The sequence below is a fragment of the Neolamprologus multifasciatus genome, chromosome 14, assembly GCF_963576455.1.
Source record: "Neolamprologus multifasciatus chromosome 14, fNeoMul1.2, whole genome shotgun sequence".
Taxonomy (NCBI): domain Eukaryota; kingdom Metazoa; phylum Chordata; class Actinopteri; order Cichliformes; family Cichlidae; genus Neolamprologus; species Neolamprologus multifasciatus.
Window position 1 is genome coordinate 5,672,111 of NC_140452.1, and position 25,015 is coordinate 5,697,125.

Genomic DNA, 25,015 nt, shown 5'->3' on the forward strand with positions numbered 1-25,015 from the left:
TGCCCTCGTGTGTGCGGATGAACAAAAACAAAGTAAACTGCATGTGTGTGCAGCATTACTCATCATCATACCCCGGCACAGGTAACCTGAGACCATCAGGGCTATCATAACACACCATGCATCCCCTCCTTCTCTTGTACAAACACATGCATGCACAAGCTCACACACATTTTGGTCTGACTTGCACGCAGAGTCGGAGCACGATGGTTTCTCAGTAAAAGAAGAGAACACATTTGAATAAAATTTTCTTGCCAAATTAGAAGCAAAGGTTGCCACTCCCCCCTCACTCGCAATAATCTACAGTTCCAAAGTGTGGCGCATGAGGACATCCACAATAATCACAGTCTTTTCTGTAAATGTAGTTTATTACAGTATCATGTAATATAAAAAATAGAATGCATTTGAGTACAAAAATGAGAAGACGAGGCACAAATGATCCCTTTGAAAACTCAGAAACAAAAACAAAGCAAAAAACACACGATATCTTTGGTTAAGTCTGGAGTCATGAATGTTACACGTCAGGCTGGAGAGTGAAAACCAATCCAGGAACATGTGTGCGTAAGCCATGCAGGCTTTAATGTCAACATACTTTGGTAAGAAATGGCTAATATGAACAAACACAATGAAAACATTTCCCTTTACCCCCCCCCAACAAATTTAAACACTCAGCTAAATTCAGGTTGATTTGTCCAAGCTAAGGTCCTGGAAGCTGAGCTTGTAAAACCTCACGTTACAGCGTGAATTGATAATGAACATTTCCTATCCACAGCATCTCCTCGAGGACTGTTTGAAAAACTACTAACTGATTGATGCATGCCTTAAATAGATTAAATGAGACCAACAAACACACACTGACAAACACACACACATTAATGTAACTATACGTGTTTTTCTGATTTTTTTTTTGTACCATAATTGACCAAAGGTTCGACCGCTTACCTGCGTTATGACAACAGAAAGGTCGCACAGCTTCGATCGAGCTGTACTCAAAAACTTTACAATATCTCAAAAACACGAACCACAACTTCCTGATTAATCTTCTTGGCTCTTTATCTTTCTGTGTCACTCTTACTAAGAGACTGTGAAATGAGTCCGACCGCTGTCATAACACCGTGGCAGCGCAGCGTAAACAATATGTGAATGAAATGTGCAAAATATACAACAACAACAAAATAAAAAACACAACTGAGCTATGACCACACAACCAAAAAAAAGAAAAGACACGTTTGCGTATCACTGAACAAACTCATAAACGTAGACACAAAAGAGTCCATATGAAGTGAATCCAGATATTTGGTTGAGTACATAGCAAATATATATAGCACGTTTTAGTCAGAACATCAATAACATCAAACGTGTGAGCTTTAAAATAAGGCACTTATAAGTATTAACATGCTGAGATGTTAACAGGAAACATCGCAACATGTTTTAGTGTAATGCTCTGCTGTGCTTCCTTTTAAAAGCTCAGCACAGCTTCATCTCCCAAGAGTACTGGCTTTAAAAACAATTACACTCAGCCACTGTGCGACATAGTGTCTTATGAAGAACTAAACATGCATTGCATAGAGTATAAACCCTTTTATTTCCTCCTGTTCTATATATAGGTTTCTTTGTGTTTTAAACAAAGGTCAGGCAGTGCTGAACCCTGGAAACTGCAGACAGTTCAATGATAAAAACAACACTACTAACGTGTAGTAATAAAATACTGTCTTATAGCCCTTTCAGCTATGATCTATGTTTGTGAAGATTATAATATTCGTTATATTCCTGGTCAAACTCGTTGCAACTGGGCAAGAGATTCAGCCATGCTTGCCCTTAATCACCGACTGTGTTCATAGACTTAACTGACAGAACTGGTGGTGTCGATGTTCGGTGGTCGGATGTTCGGAGGGTGACATCCTGCAGGGCGGGATGAGAATCCGAACCTCTAAGTTAAAAATAAAAGTCTCCACTGTGGGTTCAGGGTGAGTTTGTGTTGTTGCTACAAGTAGCTACTCCCTTATTCACTAGGGATTGGGAAGATTTTTTATGCTGGATGCTCTTCCTGACGCAACTCCGAAAGGGATTTGGGTCTCCACCCAGAATCGAGGATCTTTTATTTGTTAGGTGAACCTGCTACACGTGTAGGAGTTAAATTATCCTGACGAAAGTGTGGAAGAGGACTGGTGGATGGTGAAAATATGGTGGACTGGTTACGCAGATGATCCAGTCGTTTTGAAGAGAGGTGAGTCCGACTGTTCTGTACACTCCTACTCTACGCTGTGAGGAATTAAATATTGGGGATACTTGGGGTGGTAACTTTAAGAATAAGACCATGAGATGCAAATCAGATTCTTCAAAGTTAGAGACAAAGTGAGAAGGAGCTCAGAGGAGAGCCGCTGCCCTTCTGCTTTCAAAAGAACCAGCTGAAGTGGTTCAGGGATCCGACCAGGACGACTCCACGACTGATCACAGGAAACAGTGTGCTGTTGTTACTGGCTTGGGAATGTCTTGGTTTCCTCCTGGAAGAACTGAAGTTGATAGCTGCTTAGGCTATTTTCTACTATGACCTGGTCCAGGATGAGTGGGAGATGATGGATGAAGGGATGTTGCTGGAGTGTTGGCAGAATATATTCAGGCTGAATTTTTCCCTTTTGAACAGTGTATCACTGATGTGGATCTATATCAGAAACCCAGACGTAGTAGAGCTGAGTTAGTCCACAAAACCACAAGAAGGTTCCATGACCCCTGACCCCATGACTCACAAGTCTTGGTCTAACACCAAGACTTGTGAGTCAAGCAGATTAATCCTTAAATCACCTGTGCGGATCTGATCTTTAAAAAAATAAAAAAAAAAGTAAGGCACATACTGATTTTAGTAAAAAATAAAATAAAATAAATCTTAATCCAAACTGAGAGGAGTGATCTGAACCAGCAGGTGAATAATCCCATTCATAATAAAGAGAGCTGGAAAATTTCCAGCTAGCACCACAACGGCACCTGGTCTACTGAGTGAGAATTGCTGCTGTAGGTTATAAAAAAATATGGTGATCTTATATGATGCATGATGTGGGATAAAAATGTTTCAAGTCATCCAAACACGACAAACAGATCTGTGGCGTTGAACCAGTTTTATAAACTATAAGCCCAGCTCGTCATCCACAGGGACAGACTGAAGCTGAGTAAGGATTTTTGATTCTCCATCGATTTCCTCTGGATTCCCCAGTGGCGAGCTGGCTTCCACATCCTGCTCTGGAGAGGGGCTGCCCAGGAGCAGCGACTCCCCACCAGGTAGACCCAACAAGGCTGGGTCCACAGGTAGGTCCCCCTTGGTGCGGACGTCAAACAGAGTTAAACTGGCTGAAGTGGAGAGGGGCACTGGGCTCCACACTGGCTGGGGCATTTGGCTATTTGGTGTCACTCCAGTGTACATGGGGCTGAGCGTGAGCATGCTTTCTGGAGTCAGAGCATTCTGCGTTGTCGGGGTGGCCGTTGGGTCCAGCGGGTGAGGGGAGGGGATGGCGTGCACTTGGCTGGTTTGGATGGGAGTCTCTTGAGCACAGTATGGTGGAGATGAGCTGATGAAGTTCAGGGGAGATGATGCGGCGAGGCTGCTGGGCGTTGGTGTTGAAGGCTGTGAGACTACGGGGAAGGTAGAAGGGTTAAGAATGGGGATCACTCCGTTTGTAGAGATGGTGGAAGCGTCAGGGACTGGTTTCAGGGGCAAACTGGTGAGCTGAATGCCTGCTGGGATGGTCAGAATCAGCTTGCCTTGCTGGACACTCAGGTAGGGGCTTCCACCGAGGAGAAGGTTACCTATGGATATGAATGATAAATGATAAACTGACAACAATCTAAACAATATAATAATGAGTGTTTTACAGAATGGCATATATATATATATATATATATATATATATATATATATATAATATCATACAGAAACAGAACATGTTTCTGAAAGCATTATTTTCTTTTATGTTTGGTTTTGCAGTGTTATCAATGGAAAAAACCAAAACAAACACACTGTACTGATAAATATTCCTCAAATTTTCCCAGGTACATACTAACACGCTGGTAGATGCTTATATTAAACATGTCCAGTGTTGCACATAATGAGGTCAGAGGATCTGAGCAGAACCACAGGCTTCAGATAGCTTTTCATACTGTTGGCTTTGGATGTTATTTAGAATGGATAATGCGGTCATCTCAGGCACACGGCAACCTGCTGTTCAAACTTTTATTTAGGAATGGATGCCAATCAGAATTAAATAGATTCAACTTTTCCCCCTATAGAGACGACATTTGAGGACCTCCCCAGTACACCCAATGATAAGTTTTGATACCTCAGTATAGGGATGGGTACCGGTGTCCGGTTCTGACATAAACGGTAGTAACCAGACCGAAAATTTCGGTGCTTTATTTCGGCGCTTTTTTTTTTTCCTGAGATGTGATACACTTTGAATTCTAGCCAATCATTTTACGTTTCCGAGGATAGTAGGCGGGTCCAGGTACGTACGTTCTTTTAGAGCAGAGCTACAGATTAAAATGCCCAAGACGAAGCGGTCAAAAGTCTGGCTGTACTTCACAGCAAAATATGCAAACTCAGCAGCTGCAACAAGTGCTTTAAGGTGATACTGTGATACTGTCAAAGGAGGTAACACCTCAAATCCGATGAAACACCTGGCGACGCATAGCGTTTTTTTTAAAGCCGAAAAATGCGCCGTATTTGATAGCTTGCTGCGAGACCTCACACCGTGCACATCTACTGCGGGTGTGGTGCCTGTTATCGGACCCAGAGTTAGCAACATCCCCCAAAAACCCGAAGAGTAGAGTCCTGGCCCCTAGCCCTGCCAGTGTAGCAGAAATGATGATGATGATGATGCAGCAGCAGCCGTTCTTCTCTGCGTGAGTAGCTTAATGTTGTTGGTGTGTAATTTACGTTGAGTAGGCTAACCACGTTATTACATTAATGCATGTAAGGTGAACAGCAAACATCATCATAGCTACATGCGGCTGTCTTCTTGTTTGATGGCAGATACTCCCTTCACCCTGGCCAAAAAGGCTAAAATGACCAAAGAAAAAGTGGGAAACAGTTAAACATGAGAGGTTTTTGGACAAAGCTTTTGTTTTTTCCATTGTTTAAGCACTGCTTCCAGCCAAGAGTGATACCATATATGCCCCGTAGCTGCAGAAAAGGCTAACATTGTTATCTTTTTACAAAAAAACAGCTGAACATGAGAGGTTTTTGGACCAATTTTGTGTTCTCCATTCTTTAAGCACCGGCACCGTTTCAAAAGTACCGGTTTGGTACCGGTATCGGATAAAACCTAAACGATACCCATCCCTACCTCAGTATATAATAAAGACATAGTTGGATGGCAATTAGAATAGTTTCTGGGTTTTTCCAAGGGTAGGTGGGTAGCAAAATATTAATCATAACCAATTCTGATTAAGCGAAAAATTTCAATGTCTGCTCGTCTTTGACTTGTGTGACATGTTGTTGATTATTTGCAAGACAAACCCCCAAAAAACATGTCTGTCATTGTTTTTTCTTTCTGCACCACATAAACAATCAATAACGAAAAAGATTTTTTTGAGTCCTGAAACATTCAAATGTCTTTGCGCACTCTTTCTGACTGTAAATACAATCAGTTCATGTGAATATGAAAAAGAAGTCATGTCTGAGAAGCTGGAAGCAGTAACAAATACACACACATACACATAGATATATGTATATAGAATTATTAATCAATAATCAGTTAATTTTCTCTTAGCTCTGGGTGCTATATTTTTTAAATATTTAATGAATTGAGAGTACCTGGAGGGGTAGAGGGTAGCTGAATGATGCCGGAGTTTAGGAGCTGCACCGTAGGGGCCGTGCTGGCTGGAGGAGCTACGCTCTGAATGGGCCTCAGCTGGTTTAACCTGAGAGGAGCCTGTGGGACCCCTCCAGCTGCGGGAGCTGAAGTGAGGATCTGTAATGGCAGACGGGCAGAAGGGATGGAGATAGAAGGGCTGGCAGGTACCACCTGTGGGAAAGAGATGGTGGAGGAAGTTTGGATGGAGGAGACTGGTACCAGCTGGGGCACAGAGAGTGGGACGAGCTGTGCCGGTGTGCCACCTTTGGCCTGGGGGACTGGGACGACTTGTGTTGGGGAAGAGATGGAAATAACCTGCGGTGTCTGGATTTTGCTGGGTGTACAGTTTGTGGTCTGCTCCCCCAGTTGTTGCATGACGTGCTGGGGGAGCTGGCTGTTGTTGAGCGGTGAGATAGAAACTATGGTTGTGGCACCTTCAGACATAGCTGCCGAGGCTTCCTGGTGCTGCTGTGCCAGTCTGTTTCCTGTGTTCAGAGTCTGGGGGCTTTGAAATTGAGGCGCTGGTGAGGTGAGGGGGGATACTGGGACCAGCTGAGGGCACTGGGTTACCTGGGCTCCTGAAGAGTGCTGAACCAGGTGAGATACTGGTATACCCTGGATGGAAGGCACAACCTGGGGCAGAGAGAAAACCTGAGGGGTGCAGTTGCTGGAGGAAATCACAGAGCTAGGAGGGTTGAGGCTGGTAGAGGGAGCAGTAGCAGAGACGCTATACTCCCCTTGCTCCCCTGCAGAACTGGAGACAAGCATGCCTGCAGATGACAGAGACACTGGGAGGGGGAGGGAGTCCTGGCGTTGGTGGTTTTGTGTTAAAACTAGTGAAGAGAGGCTGGTTGGTGAGGAAGAGGAAGAAGAGGATGATACCGTCTGGCTGCTGCCCTCTGATTCGGAAACACTGATGAAGCCCATTGCACTGTCACTCTCGGGCTTGGTTTGCAGGGGAAGAGAAATGATGGGGTTCGAGACAGGCGTGACGTTAGTGTTAAGAACAACTGCTGGAACGCCGCTCGGCTTGGCCTCCATTTCTGAAACTTCCCGCTCCACGCCAGAAACAGCTCGCTGTGGCTGCTGCACGCCAACCCCAGATTTGGTTATTACTTGAGCCCCGTTCAGTATTAAAGGGGAGCTGGTTCCAACAGGACTCAGTGTGACGGTCTGGCAATCACCTAAATTTATCCCATTAATTATAACACCAGCACCACTGCTGGAGATCAGGGAGTTGCCATTGAGCAGAGAGGCGGTGAGGAAGCCGCTGGACCCGTTGAGGATGAGCTGGCCTCCGGTGCTGGACGGGACCGCAGAGACAGAGATGATGGAAGCGGTGGAGCCGGCAGCCTCGTCAGGTTTGTCGGGAGTGTCGTCCATCGCACTCGCCTCATCCTCGGTGCTGTGGTTCCCATCGGACTCACTGAAATGGTCAAATATAAAGGACAGAAGCACACACACAGACAAATGAGTTTTTAATGTTACAAGAAATGACCGAAAATACACAATTAAGATCAACTCACAAATAAAACCTTAAGACTGAAAAATGTTTGATTCAAAAAGTAGCTACTAGTAAGACTGCAGCTATAATTATATATTCATTATTGTTATAAAAGTCAGCCCACAATTTTCAGTCTTCTAACCAAAAAGAGGAAAAAGCCTCAACTCTTTTACAACAGAATTTAAAGTCAGTGAATATGTGTCTGTTTGGAAAGAGCTCAAATTATTAATCAATAATCAGACTTGCTGTTGGTTAATTTTCTGTTAAACTAACTAGGTAAATAATTAACTAAGCAGCCAGATAAAGAGGCGAACACTCCTCTCCAGCACCAGAGCCAAGGAGTGTGATTCCCCCTGAATTTGGAATCCACAGTCCACCACCCAAGAGGAGGGGTGCACATCAGGATAACCCACAATACCCAGAATCTATTCACTGCTGCCCCATCATGGACTGGTTCTCATGTAGCACTCTTCTACTTAAGCGATGTTTTTTTAAAAGTTGTTTCTATCTAACTTCACACACATTCATACTCCGATGGATGCATCGGAGAGCAACTTGGGGTTAATATCTTGCCCAAGGATATTTGGCATGCAGACGGGAGTAGACGAGGAGTGAACCACCAACCCTCCGATTAGCAGGTGACCTGCTACAACAATAGAGAGAAAACCCCAACAATCAGACAATGAGCACTTGGTGACAGTGGGAAGGAAAAACTCCCTTTTAACAGGAAGAAACCTCCGGCAGAATCAGGCTCAGGGAGTGACGGCCATCTGCCACAACTGATTGTGGTGAGAGAAGACAGGACAGAAGACACACGATGGAAACAGCCAAAGATTAAAAATAACTAGTGATTAAATGCAGAGTGAAGAAGAAACGCTCAGTGCAGCCCAAGATTATTGCAGTGCAACTAAGGGAGGATTCACAATCACCTGATCCAGAAAGTTTCAAGCCTACTTTTAAAAATAGAAGAGGGGCCTCCACATCAGCACCGGGGTAGGAGTATAAAAGAAGTCGAAACAGGAAGGAGAGAAATCCCAAAGTCTTCTTCAGAAAGTTTCATCTGTCTCAGCTGCTGGAGCATCTCCCTCTCTGTAATGTGGGAGTTTCTGAGCTCCTGCACCAGTACGTCACTGAACGCAGTTCAGAGGTGCCCGACAAGCAGAAACGACACCAGGACGTGGCAGTTGTGATGTCACTTTTGGCGCGTGCTGCAATTTGTTGTGGTGCCAACGGCGAGTATAAACCGGCTATTAAGGGACTTAGGATGAATCTCATCCACCCTCCAGGGCCAGGCCGCTAGAGACTAATCAACTATTCATTACAAGTATAAATAAATAAATAGATTTATTCGTCCCCACGGGGAAGTCACCTGACATTTGCAGACACCTCAAATAAAACAATCCCATCAACATAAGACAAGCACATGTTAAACACTCTTTCACTCTTCCTGCATCGTAGGATGACTTTGGCCACACGAACTGAGCAGGCTGTGTGTTGCTCATGTTCAGACGTTTGATGGCTCGAGGAATAAAAGAAAGAATGGACCCATTTGTGAACAAGAGGGGACAATGACGCCATGCAGACGGTAAAAAATCGAATTTAAGCTCTGTGTATACAATATTACAGGATTCAAATCTATTAGACTGAGCAAGCAACCTTCATCGTACCAAGTTACACTCTCTTTTCTTCTAACTGCACTCTGCTGTTTCTATTACCATCATGTGAAACGTTAAATTTGATATAAATGCATTATTTAAGATTCAATATTACTAGAATATTGCCAAAACATTATTTGTTTGTTTGTTTTTTAAAACATACTCAAAGCAAACCACTTTCCAAAAGCACATCCAATCAGCAATATACTGTCACTCTTAAACATGTTAAATATTTCTAATTCAAAACTAGGACGCCTGCAAGTTTTAAAGTTTGCCTCAGCAGGATGTTTAATTTTAAAGGGAGAGTAGCCTCCACTTTATGGTGCAGAAATCATTTTGTATCCGTCCGGAAATCCTAACATAATCAAAGCGTTCTTCTAATGCTGACGTTCCCCAACCGTTTCTGGCACGCCTCCTTTAGAAGAAGCTACTTTCAGCTGATCCCTTATTAACAAAGGGTCGCCACAGCAGGTAGCTGCACGTTTGATTTGACTGCATTGTACAGCGACTTTGTCGTTGCAACTGAGGGAATGCAGGTTAAATATTTGCTAACAGGCTCATTTACACTAATGTTTACTGGTGATTTTTGTTCCTGTGAATTAAGGCAAAAATACGACTTGTTGGTGCCGTTTAGAGACTTTATAATACAGTAGTCAGTTACGGACTCTCTAAAAACCTTTATAAATGCAGCATCAGGATTATCACAAAAAGTGGGGCTAAAAGTTGCTGTATGATCACCTACCTACCTAAATTAATCCTAATTTTTAAGTTTTAGTCTTTGTCATTTTGGTCAAGTTTGTCAGCTCAACATGCATCAGGAGGTTCTGGGGCTTTGTTTTTTTTAAGACTGGGATGTCTGCATGACACGATGGGTTGCGTGTCCCAGTTTTAAAACGGAATCTAACGGAATCTTTTCTAAAGAAACTAAACTAAAATGAGCAAAAACTCAGTGGAAATGTAACTGAAACTAAGATGAATTGATAATAAAACTTCTAAATAAGCTGGAACATCTTATCACTTGGACACATTTGGTTATATGTGGTTAATGTGTGAAAATAAAGCATCCTGGTGGCCCGTTACACAGTCTGCCAGACCGTGGGGTTTGATACAGCACAGCAAACTTATCTTTCTTATCTTTCCACAAACTGCCCCTCCCACTGCTTGTGGAAATCTTCATTTTAAAGCTGTGATTTCAGCCTCTCCCCCCCACACTCCCACCTTTGCCTCAGTTTACGCTCTTTTCCTCCCCTAACCTCTGTCACCCTGTGGCTCTGCAGGATGCAGTGCAGGGTTTCAGGAAACTTGAGCCACAGTGGGCGCCTAGATCTCACATTTCATAACAAAGCAACATGCTCTTGGTGTCAGACATGTGTGGCCTCGCTGCTGTCAGGAGTCACCTCCTGTTCATCTTCCTACTTCGTGCCATTTCTGAGTTTTGCCACACTGATTTATGGACTCCTGCAGGCAGCCCTCTGTAGGTCTGCGCGCTTTTTAATTGGTAAGCTTTTATACGCTGCTTTCAGTGACTTTTCTGATAAGCCCTCGCTATAAAAGACAAAGTAAATAAAAAAGCTTCTTTCAGATAAACACAGGACAGCTAGAAAACAGCAGCTGCTGCCGCTCAGACTGTGACTCCTTGCTTGCTACCAAACTTAGAGCGCAAACAGAGATAAAGGCAACAGCTGGATTGTGTTTCCAGTGTTGCGGGTCTTGCCTTTTGCTGTGGGTCCCGGACGGGGTCCTGTCTCTCTGCCTGCGGTTCTTGAACCAGTTGCTGACCTGCGTGAGGGATAGCCCGGTGATTTTGGCCAGGTTTTTCTTCTCGTCCGGAGTGGGATACCTGTTGCTCTTGTAGCACTCTTTCAGGGCATTGCGGGACTTCTCTTTGAAGCAGTACACGGTCTCTTCTCCGTCCCAGATGGTTTTGGGTAGGGGGAACTTCTTTCTGAGCCGGTACTTGTCCACTGCGCCCAGGCTCCGGCCCCGGGACCTCTCCGCCTCCTTGTAGCGGGCTTTCAGGTACAGGTCCTGCAGGAACCCGTGGTTAGACGGGTGGAAGTTGTGGCTTTCCAGGATGGCGTACAGCTCCTTGAATTCCTCCCGGTGGAAAGCCACCAGTGCCTGGGCCTTTAGCAGGGTCTCGTTGCCACGTAGCAGCTCGGACGAAGGAGGTATAGTGGAGAGAAATCTCCACAGGCGATCCACATTGCCCGCCTGCAGAAGGGCCTCGCACAGACATGAGACCTGGTCAGTGGAAAAACTCAGCGCCGACTTTTGGAAACTTTGGAGCAGTTGTTCCGAAATTTGGAGCGGATCTTTCTCTTCTTTGGTCTCCGACCCCGCTGGCTCCCCTGTGCTGTTCTCAGATTGTTCTGTGGACTCCAAAGACAAGGAAGCCATTTTCACTTTAACTTTTTTTTTTCCACCCGTAGTTCCTCCTCCTCCTCCTCGCTCCCTCCCTCTGCAGCGCCGTCCTCTCTCCCATCCTCCAAACCGCGAGCGTGCCCGATGAACAACGGCGGCCACGCCCCTTTGTTCTTCAAGCCGCACAGACACGGGAGGGAAAGCAAGAGCGGTTGTTTCTGATTATCAGATAATCCGATGCAAAGACTGATACGGAGCATTTACATAATTTATTTTTTAATGAAGCAAAGCTAAATAGAAAGCTTTGCTTTTGGATATCTGACATCTTTAAGACATCCCGGTAAATTTCTAGGAGGTAAATTAGGCTTTTATTTTGGAGAAGAAATCTCACGTAGAGCTTTTATTTTGGAAACCCCCACACACTTCCCCCATAGCGTCCAATAACTAGCTTGAGTATTTAATTTGGAAAAATTAAACTTTAAAGCAAGGGCGAAAGGGGCCATGTGCGAACTAGGACTGTTGAGGGAGGCCGCACGAATAAGCAACCCTCCACAACAGTCCCAGTTTCTCGTGTGGCCCCTTTGGATTCTGAATTACAGGCCTCTCCTTGTAAATATATACAATGTCAAACTGTAAGTGAGAATTTAAACACTCACAAATGTATATGTAAAATGTTTAATACTACTTTTTTTTTTTCTTACTGCCTTGTAATAGTAAATACTTTATAAATGGACTTTGAGTCCCGAAGTTCTCATTTAGTCAAGTCAAGTGGCTTTATTGTCATTTCAACCATGTGTACAGTACACAGTGAAACGAGACAACGGTCCTCCAAGACCACAGTGCTACATATAGCATATAACAGACAATCAACACAGGACTACATAAAGTGCAATGCGCAAAAATTGCAACAAAACAAAGACAGTACCACACCAGACAGAACAGAACGATGCAGACACAACAGTGCAATAGAAATGTGCAAAAGACTGAATATTGTGCAAAAAGTCACTTGGTGTATGAAGGTGTGTGTGTGTGTGTGTGTGTGTGTGTGTGTGTGTACATAATAATTTAACATTTATGTTGTTCAGCACCTATTAAATGGTTTAGTATTTTGGAGTTAAGAATGCCATATTTTCATGTATAACCTCCAATGATGTCCCAAAAAAATACAAACAAGCAAACAAACAAACAAAACACTAAACTGTCCCTTTCTTATCATTTTGAATTACATTCAATATTATTGCTGAAGCTACACTGTAGACAATATTTAATATCATAGTTGAAGTGCAACAAATAATAGCTACATTATGTAGGCTGCTGCAAAATAAAAATATATAATAATAATATCTGTGTAAATGAACCTGCTATAATCTACTGAATATTATGTGATTATTCTGATTAATAACAGATTACCTGTTAGAAGTCACTCTTGGCCAGCCTTTAGTGATGCTTTTATTCAAGAGCAATGCTGGTTGCATGTGTTTTATGTGTGTTGTGCGTCGTGTATGGCCATGTTTCCCTGTTTGTTCAGGCTGAACATGCTGTCATCACTCTTCTGTGTGCCTGAGGTGGTTGCCTAATGCAAATACTCTCAGTACAAACGCATGCGTGTAGGCACACACAAACGTGTTTAAATGCAACATGTTTCATGTGTTCTGAGTTTTTACAAAAGATATCTTATTAAACTGACAGAACAAAGACCCATTTAGACTGCTACTCTGTATGTGACACACTATTTCAGTTACTGAAGCTGAAAGGTTGCGTATTTACAGGTCTTGTACCCAAGCTCAAAGATTTATGAAAAATCATGTGTCAAACAGAGAAAGAAGCCCAGTATATTTTATAATATGACTTGCAAATGAGCTATGAATGAGACCATGCTGCTTTGCAGACCTGCATCTCCATTAACAACCGCAGGAATGTAAATCCTCACTGTGGGGCTGTAGGCTTGTGGTCCCCCCCCATGTTTTCTTGAAGCTCTCAGCTTTTTTGACACTTCTCTTTTCTGTCTGTGCTTTAATTTACTCACTACATATCTCGCTTTTATCAGGGGAGATTTCTTTGTTAGTCGATCAAGTATGAAATAGCAATAGGGTAAAAATTGTATAATAGAGCGTGGTGCTTACAATCAAACTCTACGAATACTCTGTCTTAAAAAAAATATTTTAAAACAAATCCATAATAAAGAGAAAGTTTCCAGCTTAGTCTTCTACATAGTTTAGTTTGGACTTCAGCGCCACCATGTGGTTATTTCAATGGTCGCATTTACTCCTGACGAATGATTGGCCACCATTTGTGCCAATCTAGCGGTCAATAGGCGGGTCTTGAGGGTATGTTTCTTCGTATCGTAAAGCTATTGGTTAAATCTTCTCCTTCCTACGTTGTGATTGGCCGTGTTCCAGTTTGGAGGCGGGTGGAACCTTCCAGAGTTGGGCGTAGCAGGAATTGAGGTTATATTTTTCTGGCAAACCCACAGATCTAGGCTACATGCACCATTTTCACTGCTATTATAATCAAGTAGTCATGAATACTTCCGGTTAATTGTAGATACAAAGATCAAAGGCCTTTTCAGCACCATCGAGGAAAATATACATAATTTGTAAGTAACTATGGCAACCTTGCCGTCTGTCTCAGGGTCCCGAGTGAGTCCAACGTGACTCTGCTAGCCGCCCAGTGGCTAACGTAGCTAGCTACTCTAAACTACACAGCTAAAAAATGGTTATTTAAAATTATACTATTTAGCTAATATGACGAATAAACACGAGAGACCAAGCATACATGTAAAATTTAACTTCATACAGGATTAATATCAGAGAAGGGCTTAAGTAGCTACTATCGGTGGAAAAGGAGCAGTTTTTTGGAAGTCTTTGTGGTTGTTTGACTATTGACTTAAATTTGTTTGCAGCTACGAGATGGCGTATGAGCTTCAGTCCCGTTGGCTGAATGGGTCACGTTATTTTTTATTCCTGTTTTCAGTGTTTTATTAATACCCGAGTCCAAGGAAACAGGAAAATGGACAGCGGAGTGACAGTAATAACCAATCCCACGGTGAATGTGCGCTTAACAAGCACCCTCTCCTCCTTCGAGGTGCAGCGCAGGTTCAACAGAGGGATCAGTATAGCAGAACTGAAGGTGAGACAGCATACAGCGCACCTCTAAAACCCTCAAGGATGGGTCTGTTGTTGGGTTTTCTCTTTGTTAACATATCTGTTGATATTGAAATGACACATTCAATTGATAACGTCACCTCTTTTGTGTTACATGAACTATTTGCAACGTTGCATTCAGGGAAAGTTGGAGATGATTGTGGGTGCACCGGCCTCCTGCATGGACCTGGAGTTATTCAGCATATCTGACAAGTTCCTGCAAAAAATGGATGAGAATGAAGCTCTGCTAGGATCGTATCCTGTGGATGACGACTGCAGAATACACGTATGTCCCAGCTCTGTTGGGAGCTTCTTGTAATACTGTGGCTCAGATCACTGTGATGTTGGAGTAAATACAGGTTGAGACAGGTTTTTAGTTTATTTCACTTGAATTGAACGTGCTATCTGTCAAAGTTACTTTCACAGAGAGAGACATAATGACATATGCTGGCTGAATGATCAGCTTTCAGCTTTAAATGTTTACTCTGAGAGGATTTAGAACAATAATGTGTTCACTACAAAACTTCTAACCTCAGTCAGAATTATACCACTTTGTTTTTAAGCATGTATGTCAGGTCACGTAATGGATTACTGTCTGATTCTTTAATGGAGATTCAGCTGTGGTAGTGTGTGGGGAGCTCTGGACTGTCTATCTGTTGTTAATGCGTCAGTGTCAAAAGTACAACTAGTCTGTAGGCCAGTCTCGATTATGCTGCTGGTCTGTTAGCCAGCCACTGAGAAGAGTGTTGCAACATACACAAAGCAGTAGGGAAACCAAGTTTTTAAAAACAATGAAAAGTATAGAATCCAGATACTCTTTGCAGGCATCTCCTGTCCCCGATGAACTCCAATATCAGTTCCTTCCCTATTCAGGCCCATTTGTCAACAAGTCACCATTGAACTGATGCACAGTGTCATCCACGTCAAGCACTGTGCAGTTGGGAGTTTGGGGGGACTGCATGGGAGCATGTTTGCAAACTTCTCTCTGTGGACTCTTGTAGGGAAATACCTCAGCAAGCAGATTCAACTGCAGTACAATAAATTAAGCATAATCCAGTCATCTGAAACTCATGTACTGATGTATCAAAAAAATAGAATATCATGGAAAAGTTAATTGCTTCTATAAATTATTTAAAAAATTAAACATCTATTATCATTACGTGTAAAGAGAAACATTTTGCTGCATTTATTTTATTTTATTATTATAATTTTGTTGATAATGGCTTATAGTTTGTTGCAATCAGAAATCTCATATTGGAATATTTAATTTTGACTTTAAGCAAATTAATGTCAAGAGAAGAATTTGGGAGAGCTTCACAAGGACCAAGACTCGAGCCAGTGCACTAAGCAACGTGTTTAATGTGGACATCATTTAAAAGCCATTAGTATATACTCGGGTTATCTTTGTCTAATATAATTTGTTGATGAACGTGTAAATGTAACAAATATGCAACAAATGAAGAAATCACTGCAAGTGTGGGATTTTTCTATATTTTTTACTTTAGACAAAAATCCTTTAATTCCTGCGACTAGACTAAACTGGTTTACATTTCAGCATAGTAAAACTGGCATTACATGATTCTGGTTTAACAACACAGTTGAATATATTGGGATAGAGCATCGTCTCTGGCATTAAATGCCAAATCTATTCACTCTGCATGCATCCAGAAACTTTGATGTCCAAAAATAAGAACTCTGCTGTGCAGATAGTGTTTTAATGATTGAAAAGGTAATAATCCTTTCCATTTAAATACACTAGCACTCACTTAAATTGTCCAGTAAGTGTAAAACTGATTTATTGTTAAACAACAATAATGTTACAATTACCACACTAACAACAACAAACAAAAGATCATATCTAGGGATGGGTATCGTTTAGGTTTTATCCGATACTGGTGCCAAACCGGTACTTTTGAAACGGTGCCGGTGCTTAAACGGTGCTCGAACCGATGCTTAAAGAATGGAGAACACAAAATTGGTCCAAAAACCTCTCATGTTCAGCTGTTTTTTTGTAAAAAGATAACAATGTTAGCCTTTTCTGCAGCTATAGGGCATATATGGCATCATTCTTGGCTGGAAGCAGCTTAAACAATGGAAAAAACAAAAACTTTGTCCAAAAACTTCTCATGTTTAACTGTTTCCCACTTTTTATTTGGTCATTTTAGCCTTTTTGGCCAAGGTGAAGGGAGTATCTGCCATCAAACAAGAAGACAGCCACATGTAGCTATGATGGTGTTTGCTAGTTCACCTTACATGCATTAATTTAATAACGTGGTTAGCCTACTCAACGTAAATTACACACGAACAACATGAAGCTACTCACGCAGAGAAGAACGGCTGCTGCTGCATCATCATCCTCATCATTTCTGCTACACTGGCAGGGCTAGGGGCCAGGACTCTACTCTTCAGCTTTTTGGGGGATGTTGCTAACTCTGGGTCCGATAACAGGCACCACACCTGCAGTAGATGCGCTCGGTGTGAGGTCTCGCAGCAAGCTATCAAATACGGCGCATTTTTTGGCTTTTAAAAAAACCGCTATGCGTCACCAGGTGTTTCATCGGATTTCAGGTGTTACCTCCTTTGACAGTATCACAGTATCACCTTAAAGCACTTGTTGCAGCTGCTGAGTTTGCATCTTTTGCTGTGAAGTACAGCCAGACTTTGACCGCTTCGCCTTGGGCATTTTTAATCTGTAGCTCTGCTCTAAAAGAACGTACGTACCTGGACCCGCCTACTATCCTCGGAAACGTAAAATGATTGGCTAGAATTTAAAGTGTATCACAGCTCAGGAAAATAAAGCACCGAAATGTGCGCTGCTTTTCGGTCTGGTTACTACCGTTTACGTCAGAACCGGTGCCATCATGGCACCGGACACCGGTACCCATCCCTAATCATATCTAAGTTGCTAAAAGCTAAAGTTCTGGTGGCTTTTATAGGCAATTATTAAGTCACGCTGTTGTGACTTAATAATTGCCTGTCTTTAACGTTGTTTCTCTTACAGGTTGTTGATAGAAGTGGTGGGCAGGTGGGCGAGTTCACTGATGTTTCCAAAGTGGAGAAATTTGAGCTCCCAGATGATGCTTATGATAAGAGAACAGGTACAGTCTGCCTCTCTTTAGTGTCCTTTATTTTTGTATTAAATAAATCAAGAGGATGAATTTATATTAAAGATGTTTGGTGAATAAGTCAGCTGATTGAGAAGTATGTCCATGATCGTTAGTTGCATTCTGCACTTGTTCTGTTTATGTTTTTTAAGCTAACTATTGATAGCTGGTTCCAATGTGGATGACTTACTTCATGAGAATGAAGATGAATAGACTTCAGTCTGTTTTGAAGAGCTTTGCATTTATCACAAACTGTGTCTTTCCTTCAGACACAGCCAGGTCATTTATGAAGAAGCAACGTGTGGGTCGCTACAATGAGGAAGAAATGGCCAAGAAGAAGGCGGAGAATGCTGCACGGGAAGAGGAGCAGAAGGCTGCTGCCGATGCCATTGCTGTTGGCAGCCGCTGCAAAGTGCAGGTCCCCGGTCAGCCCACGAAGCTTGGCACAGTCATGTATGTTGGTAAGTGTGGATAAAGCTGAGCTGGTTTACTTTGTGTAGGACATTAGTGTAAACCCTGTGCTGCTGAGGATTTTCTGTCCTGCAGAGCAGACTTTGCAGTGATTTATCTAAGGCCCATTCCCAAATCTGTGACGTCAGTGGAGGACAAACTCCACTGACGTCTAAATATCACGTTTGGATTCTGTGTGTTTTGTCCATCCATCCATCCGATTCCACTTATACTTTTCAGGGTCGTGGGGGGCTCTGGAGCCTATCCCAGCTGTCTTATGGCGAGAGGCGGGGTACATGCTGGACAGGTCGCCAGTCTGTCGCAGGGCTAACACATTGGCACTCACATTCACTCCCGTATTCACACCTATGGGCAATTTATTGTTTCCAATTAACCTAACCCTACTGTTTTGTTTAATCTATTTTATTAGCAGGTTTTAAGTCCGCCTAGAAAATCGAATTATATTTCCTGTGAGGTGAACGTGTTCTAGTTTAGTTTGAAAGCAGCTTTACCTGAGTACTAACGCCAAGTGTCAACCTCCAAAAACATAGCAAATAAAAGTGATTCAGTTTAGGTAGTTTGTTAACTTCAATAAGGTCCCCAAAGAGGTTATGTTGTTGTTAGCATTTCCAGGCGTGCCATTCTTTCTGTCTGTACGATGGCTTAAAAAGTTTTGAATGAATTCTTCTAAAACTTCGTAGTGGTGTAGAGGGGGGGTCATGTTAACAATCCATTAAAACTGACATCTGCCAAGGTCTTCAAGGTTAACTTAATGATTATGGTAAATGGTCTGTATTTGTATGGTCCTAAGGACCCCAAAGCGCTTTACACTATACACAATCATCCACATTCACTGCAAGCTACAGTGTAGCCACAGCCGCCCTGGGGCGTTTGAAGCACTGACAGAGGCGAGGCTGCCGGACACTGGCGCCACCGGGCCCTCTGACCACCACCAGTAGGCAACGGGTGAAGTGTCTTGCCCAAGGACGCAACGACCAAGACTGTCGGGGCCGGGGCTCGAACCGGCAACCTTCCGATTACAAGACGAACGCCCAACTCTTGAGCCACGATCGCCCCCTTATCAACTTTGTTGGTTGATAATTGACAAGAAGGCTTATAACTATGACAAGTCTGGTGTGTATTGTCAAACTATAGCAAGTGACCTCTGACCTCACTCTTACATTTCACATCTGCCTTTATTTCAAGTTGACCCCAAAATGTGTTATTTTTACTGCACTACAAACTTCTAGGAAAATAAAATACTAGTTCCTTAAAAGTAAATACTTCCCAGAGAGTGAGCTTCTTTGGCGGGGGTTTGCACTTCTTTTTTCATATAATATCATTATTGTGAAGTCAAAGTCTTCCTAATATGCCCTGCAAGAGCTCAATAAGTGTTGCATTTCTTGCAGGAACAACAGATTTCAAGCCGGGCTACTGGGTGGGTGTGAAGTACGATGAACCACTGGGCAAACACAATGGAACGTAAGAGGGCCTTTTTCTGGCTTTGTTTTTAAATAATTCAAAGTTTCAGTGACGCCGGTCCTGATTTTTGACTCTGCCTTGTTTATTGTATCTCTGTAGTGTCGAAGGGAAGCAGTACTTTGAGTGCGAGAGCAAATACGGCGCGTTTGTGAAGCCCCTGAGTGTGACTGCGGGGGATTTCCCTGAGGAGGACTACGGTTTAGACGAGATGTAGGACTGCACAGTTTTCTGCCCCAACCTCGCACCTTTATCCGTTCACCAAGCAGAGAAGATGGCGCGTCATGTTAGTGTGGCAAATTAGAATATTTTTGCCTGTGCTTCTCTGGAAGGCATGATCCTAAAGCACTCTCTCAGTAACTTGACAGACTTTTGGGTTCTCGTACCAACAGGCGTTTCATAAGGTTGGGGATTTTTTTTCTTTTTTTCTTTTTTGCAGCAAAATGAAGGTTTCTGTTGTTTGTTCCTTACTACAAACACTTCTGTTCAATTCATAGCGCTTCCTGTAATTGTACTTTATTTTTGTTCTCATGTTTAGTAAATCTCATTGTGTACAAAGATTATTGTATATAGCTGTTTATAGTTATCTGTAGTCTTTGCATTTTTTTTTTTGGTTTAAAGACTGACTTGCTGGTAGGAAAAAAATCACCCAGCCACACTTTGACACTAAGATAAAAAGCGGCATTGTGTTACTAACTTTGTATATGTGAGTTAAACCTGAGATGCTTTTTCTTCCTGTCGTTTAAGATTCTTGCTCGCTGGCAAATTTAATGTCTGACTCACAAGGATTTTGGCAGAAGAGGAAGAAACAGTAGATCCCATCTCACCAGATATGTTTCCTACTCTTTTTTCGTTGTACTTTGCAGTTAAAAATTTCCTCATCGACAAACCGTGCCTGAAATTTTTGTGCCAAAGTGTGCAAGGGTCGATATTCTTCTTTTTTCTTTAAAAGTTAAATTCGTTATTTTTGTTTGGAAGTAGGATGTGCAACAGTCCAGATTTTAGCTTTCAGAGCAAATATAAAATGTAATTTCCATTTATTTTTCTGTGACACGATTGTTCTTGTTAAACATTAAATTTGTGCACTTGAATGTATCATGTGTGTGTTGAACCACTGGACTAAAAGAGCTTTCGCATTTAAAATTTGATGAGGCTCAGTTTTACTATTTTCTTCACTGAGCAATCTGAATTTACTTAAAGCTCCAGTCACACATGCCTACAGACCGACCAGCGACCCACTGGCAACCCAAAAATATGACTTCGAGCAACAACTAAATCACTGAAATTCAACTTTTCATTGGTTGGTGATGGAGAATGCATTTTTTTCTCTAGTGACCAGTGATTGCTCACTTATTGCTCAGCCTGAGCTCTACTGTATATAAACTGGATGTCTAAAAAAAAAATCTAAGCGTGAATCCAAAAACTGAGTTTATTCCAGTGATTAGGTGAAACTTGTTACTCAAGTCTGAAACCTGAGATGGATTTTATATTGCATCAAAAAAACAAAAACAAAAAAAAACCACCATATTTTCAAGTCTTTAATTGCTGCAGTTTAATGTAAACACAGCATGTTAAATTTCACAGAGAACATCAGAATACTTTATTAGTCCCAGAGGAAATGATTTAAATGTTAATGAGTCAGCTTTGATTCTAAACCTTTCATTATGTATCGATTCATACTTGAGTAAACTCTGAAATAAACCTGATTATGATTACCACTTCACTTATTGTGAAGTGTACAAAGTACCTTCAGATGCATTTTGATCGTACATACTCGAAGGCCATCAAGTTAAAACACAAGGTAAAGCAAAAAAAAAGAAAAATAACTGTCCTCATTGTGCTCACAACACTCACTCTTGGACTGTGTTTCAAATGGCCTTATTTATGCTTTGTTTTATGTTACTGATCAAAACCTCCTCATGTCTTTGTCCTCTGTTGCTTATAGAACAAATGTAAAAGTCTTTTTAAGGAAATGTCACACATGGAAGATTGTCCATGTGTTTTCTCTCTTCCTTAAAATCTGTGTCTATCTGAGGTACTGGTGTTATGTGCCAAAGCGTAATGATTAGAAATGAGAAGTGTTTACCAGTACACTTATAGCTTATTAAAGTGAGTGAATCTATTTGATTTGCAGTAATATTCATTTATCATATGTCAATCTGTTTTCCATTTTGTTTTACAGCTTCTCCAGGCAAAAGAAACTCACTCGACTCACATCAGTTCTTCCTTCAGCCCCTGGTACTATATTTTCTCAATTGTGTCTCTCATTAGGACCTCTGGCCACTTATTTTTGCCTTTCAGTGTATGCGGTCTCAGCTTTTATCCTCCATTGTGGTACTACATGCTGCAGCTTTGCACACAGTCTGCAACTTATCAGCTGTCAGCTGTGCTAGACTCCTGCCTCTATAAATCTGGGGCTTAGACCCTGTTCTTATGTTGCCATCATCAGAGCCTCTGTGCTGTCCTTTAGGCTTTTTCTAGCCATTAGTGGGATTTCTTGATGTGAGCCACTTCTTCTATATGTCAATAGAACATCCCATACAGGGGTTCGTCCTTCAGTGATTGTTCCTGCTCTGTGTTTCCTCCTGGATCATGGCTCGACACTCACTAACCTCACTCCTCACCCTCCCTCTTTCTGCAGCTCGCAGAGCCTCAGGGTGCAGGACTTCAGATGGAGATCTCCGTGCATTGCAAGGAGTTATTATGTTTTGACATCCGTGGTATCTATCTCCTCCTGTAGCCAGCTGGATAGTGTAGTGACAACAATGCTCTCTTTGGAACAGCAGGTCAGGGTTTCAAATACCAGCTCTGGTAAGGGTCTTTGGGCTAAACTCCCATGCTATCCAAACTCACTTTAGAGTATGAGCGAGAGATACATAACTAAAGACATACTGACTTGGAAATCCCCTAGCTTAACAGTATGACAAGTGGACTGAGAAGCTATAATAAGGCATACATGGACAAGGACAGACAGCATGTAATTAATGGCTATGACCCAATGAGAGGGGTTATATGCAACACCTGGGAGAACTATGGATGGATGAGTAGAAAGATAACACCAATGATGAGAAGCAAGCTTTTATTTTGGTGTACTTTTTGCTGATTAGCAATTCAAAATTTAAATTCCTTTTCTAATTTTTTTTTATTTTCTCAGTTTGGAGTTATTTTCTCAGAAGTCCAAATGTTGCGATAATAACCCGAAATTTAGCCTTGTGAGCCTTGATAGTATGTCTTTATCCTCCCCACTTTCGGAAATAAACTTCCATATAACGCTGCAATAACCATAAAAAAAATCTACCAAGGCATTCATTAGGTGATAAAAGAATCTTTTTATTATTAATTAACTATAAATATTTATTTCATTTTATTGTTACATGATCGAACATTCCTGACGAAGTGTGTCACGGGGTTTCGCCGGCCCTGCCCAAAAAACAGAAAAAAAAAAAGATCACCTGACTATTCACCGCATTTTCGATCACTTCTCTGAAGACGTAACTACAGTCTTCTCGCGAGATTACGCGCAGTTTCCCAGCCAGCAGTGTGGTTCGCTTGTAGAGAGACGAAGAAAGATGGCGACGCAGGAGAGCGGAGTAACCAAAGCTACCGTGAGCAACGGCGAGGTAAAAATGAATGACACCGTTATTGGGTTTTTCACTTTTAACGCGCGAGGCAGAGGGAGTTGGTTGGTTTGTGTGAAGCTCGCGTGTGGGGGGGCGCTGACATTTAAACGTGATCACAGTCGATACACGAGCCACAGTGACGTTGTCAGTGCCGGGTGGTTTTAAAACGACCCCCCTCCTGGCGCTAACGATGTGTGGAGAAATCCCGACTGTAAGCGGCGAGAAGGCCGATGTTGAAGTTGAAATCTCACTTGAAATCACACGGTAACCTCCAACGGACTCGGTAATTAACCGACTGCCGGTGTGCTGAAGTGAGCCGAGTTAGTGCTGGCGTGTGTCAGTTAGCTTATCACAAGGCCTGAACCTGAACAACGCAGCTTGTCTTGCCTAACAAGGCCAGTCTCAAGCCCCTCTCGCACATTTCTCACCTCATGCTAAATCCTTCCAGCTACTGTCTACTTAGATATTTCAAGGAAACTTTTGACTCGAGGTGCATTTTCGAAATCCCCTAAAGGAAAAAATATATATACATGTAAACATCCTAATCACCTGAGAGCTTTTTAACACGGATAGAGTGGATGAATCAGGTGTAGCCGTCGTCAAATTTAGCCAACCATGAAAAATGCTCCTAAAATTGTCTTGTTAGCACTGGAGCCTTAATGAGGGCAGTAGCTAGCAGTTATTTTCCAGAGTCGCAAATGCTTATCACAAGCTGCTAGAGGTCATTGTGAATCATCGCTCTCTTTTTAGATGGCTAAACATTACTCTTCCGTTTGCTCAATCCTCAAAAATGTCTAGTGACATGGAGCACGACTGTAAAGATTGTAAATGCGTATCCATTCTCTATTGAAGACTGACACAGTCAATGATTGGCTTTTTATGATTCAATCTAAAGTATTGATAGCAACTAATGTATTGTCTATAGAGTACAGTTACATAGCTGAGATTTTACCCATTTGAAATGGGAAATGTACTGGTTCTTATATAGCTATATTTCTTATATTCCACTCTCCTTGATGAATGCATTGTCAGTAACTCAGGGTTCAGTATCTTGCCCAAACATACGTTTGAAGGCAGAGTGGAGCAGCCAGGGATCAAACCACCAGCTCCAGATGACCTGCTCCAAGCAGTCACAGGGTGAGAGGCAGATCGACAGTGTATTGTAAGGCTAACACAGAGAGACATAGAACCACATGTCTATGGCAAAGAATCACCAATTAATTTAACCGCAGGCAATGCAAACTCAACACAGAGAGACCCCAGGTGGCCAAGGTGCATCTTCCTGTTACGCCACTGTGCTAACCACTGTACCATGTCGCCTGATTCCAAATAAAAATAACTGTGTATCTGTATTGTCATCTTTTGCTACATGTTTTCTGTCAAAGAGGGGGAAAAAAACTTTCTTCTGTGCTTGAAATTCTGTGAATACACACATGTCAGAAACTAGGGCAAGGGTAACGCATACACAAAGTGTTTCTTCTGCAATAAAATTGCTCTGTCAGGATAAATGTGCTGTTGTTTTTAGAGTGAGCCCTAATGGGCCTCTTGAGGGCCACTACTAGGTGAATCTGTTGATTGAATTGCTTGTAATGGGGTGGGGGTGGGGGGGTTACTGATGAGTTAATAACACCGATTATCTTGTCAGTGAGTGAACAGTGAGCTCCTAAAATAAGTTTGTTGAAAGAAGGAATAAAAAGTGTGAGGATCTGAGTGACTTTGATGGGGGCAGATGTCTGGGAGTATCTCTGTAGGGTGCTAGCTGTATGCAGTTAGTACATAGAAAAAGCGATGAGAGGAATGTCAACCAGTGACCCGATGGAGAACTGTTGATGTGCACCGGGGGGCGGGCCAGCCAA

The 25,015-nt window shown here is 42.3% G+C and overlaps 3 protein-coding genes across 5 annotated transcripts in view; 2 read left to right on the forward strand and 1 right to left on the reverse strand.

The window, feature by feature from the left end:
• Positions 1 to 3,117: 3,117 nt before the first annotated feature.
• Positions 3,118 to 11,846, reverse strand: six5 (SIX homeobox 5). Its single transcript, XM_085184863.1, has 3 exons — positions 10,714 to 11,846; positions 5,801 to 7,266; positions 3,118 to 3,795 (listed from the first exon to the last, which is right to left on the reverse strand). Exons 1-3 carry the CDS (start codon positions 11,397 to 11,399, stop codon positions 3,119 to 3,121), a joined length of 2,829 nt encoding a protein of 942 aa, XP_085040989.1. The 5' UTR covers positions 11,400 to 11,846; the 3' UTR covers position 3,118.
• Positions 11,847 to 13,758: 1,912 nt separating this feature from the next.
• tbcb (tubulin folding cofactor B) lies at positions 13,759 to 21,661 on the forward strand. 2 transcript variants are annotated; one of them, XM_085130240.1, is made up of 7 exons: positions 13,759 to 13,810; positions 14,337 to 14,492; positions 14,649 to 14,792; positions 17,508 to 17,604; positions 17,880 to 18,071; positions 19,470 to 19,542; positions 19,642 to 21,661. In XM_085130240.1, exons 2-7 carry the CDS (start codon positions 14,373 to 14,375, stop codon positions 19,754 to 19,756), a joined length of 741 nt encoding a protein of 246 aa, XP_084986366.1. In that variant the 5' UTR covers positions 13,759 to 13,810; positions 14,337 to 14,372; the 3' UTR covers positions 19,757 to 21,661. The 2 variants fall into 2 exon arrangements, with proteins under 2 accessions (XP_084986366.1, XP_084986365.1); XM_085130239.1 differs by lacking the exon at positions 13,759 to 13,810 and adding an exon at positions 13,817 to 13,959.
• A 1,356-nt stretch (positions 21,662 to 23,017) lies between these two features.
• Positions 23,018 to 25,015, forward strand: part of clptm1 (CLPTM1 regulator of GABA type A receptor forward trafficking) — a 36,520-nt gene continuing 34,522 nt past the window's right edge. For both annotated transcript variants that reach the window (XM_085184871.1, XM_085184872.1), the window contains exon 1: positions 23,018 to 23,159. In XM_085184871.1, coding sequence (XP_085040997.1) covers positions 23,109 to 23,159 — 51 coding nt within the window. In that variant the 5' untranslated portion in view covers positions 23,018 to 23,108. The remainder of the gene's footprint in view (positions 23,160 to 25,015) is intronic.

What these genes read in the sequence shown, in the direction of transcription:
- six5 (XM_085184863.1), bottom strand. Translation starts at nt 11,399, where the DNA reads ATGGCTTCCTTGTCTTTGGAGTCCACAGAACAATCTGAGAACAGCACA. An exon ending in TCCGGGACCCACAGCAAAAG is followed by an intron (nt 7,267 to 10,713) that starts GCAAGACCCGCA and finishes TGACCATTTCAG; the next exon opens with TGAGTCCGATGGGAACCACA. An exon ending in GCTACCCTCTACCCCTCCAG is followed by an intron (nt 3,796 to 5,800) that starts GTACTCTCAATT and finishes TCATATCCATAG; the next exon opens with GTAACCTTCTCCTCGGTGGA.
- tbcb (XM_085130240.1), top strand. Translation starts at nt 14,373, where the DNA reads ATGGACAGCGGAGTGACAGTAATAACCAATCCCACGGTGAATGTGCGC. An exon ending in TCAGTATAGCAGAACTGAAG is followed by an intron (nt 14,493 to 14,648) that starts GTGAGACAGCAT and finishes CGTTGCATTCAG; the next exon opens with GGAAAGTTGGAGATGATTGT. An exon ending in ATGACGACTGCAGAATACAC is followed by an intron (nt 14,793 to 17,507) that starts GTATGTCCCAGC and finishes TTTCTCTTACAG; the next exon opens with GTTGTTGATAGAAGTGGTGG.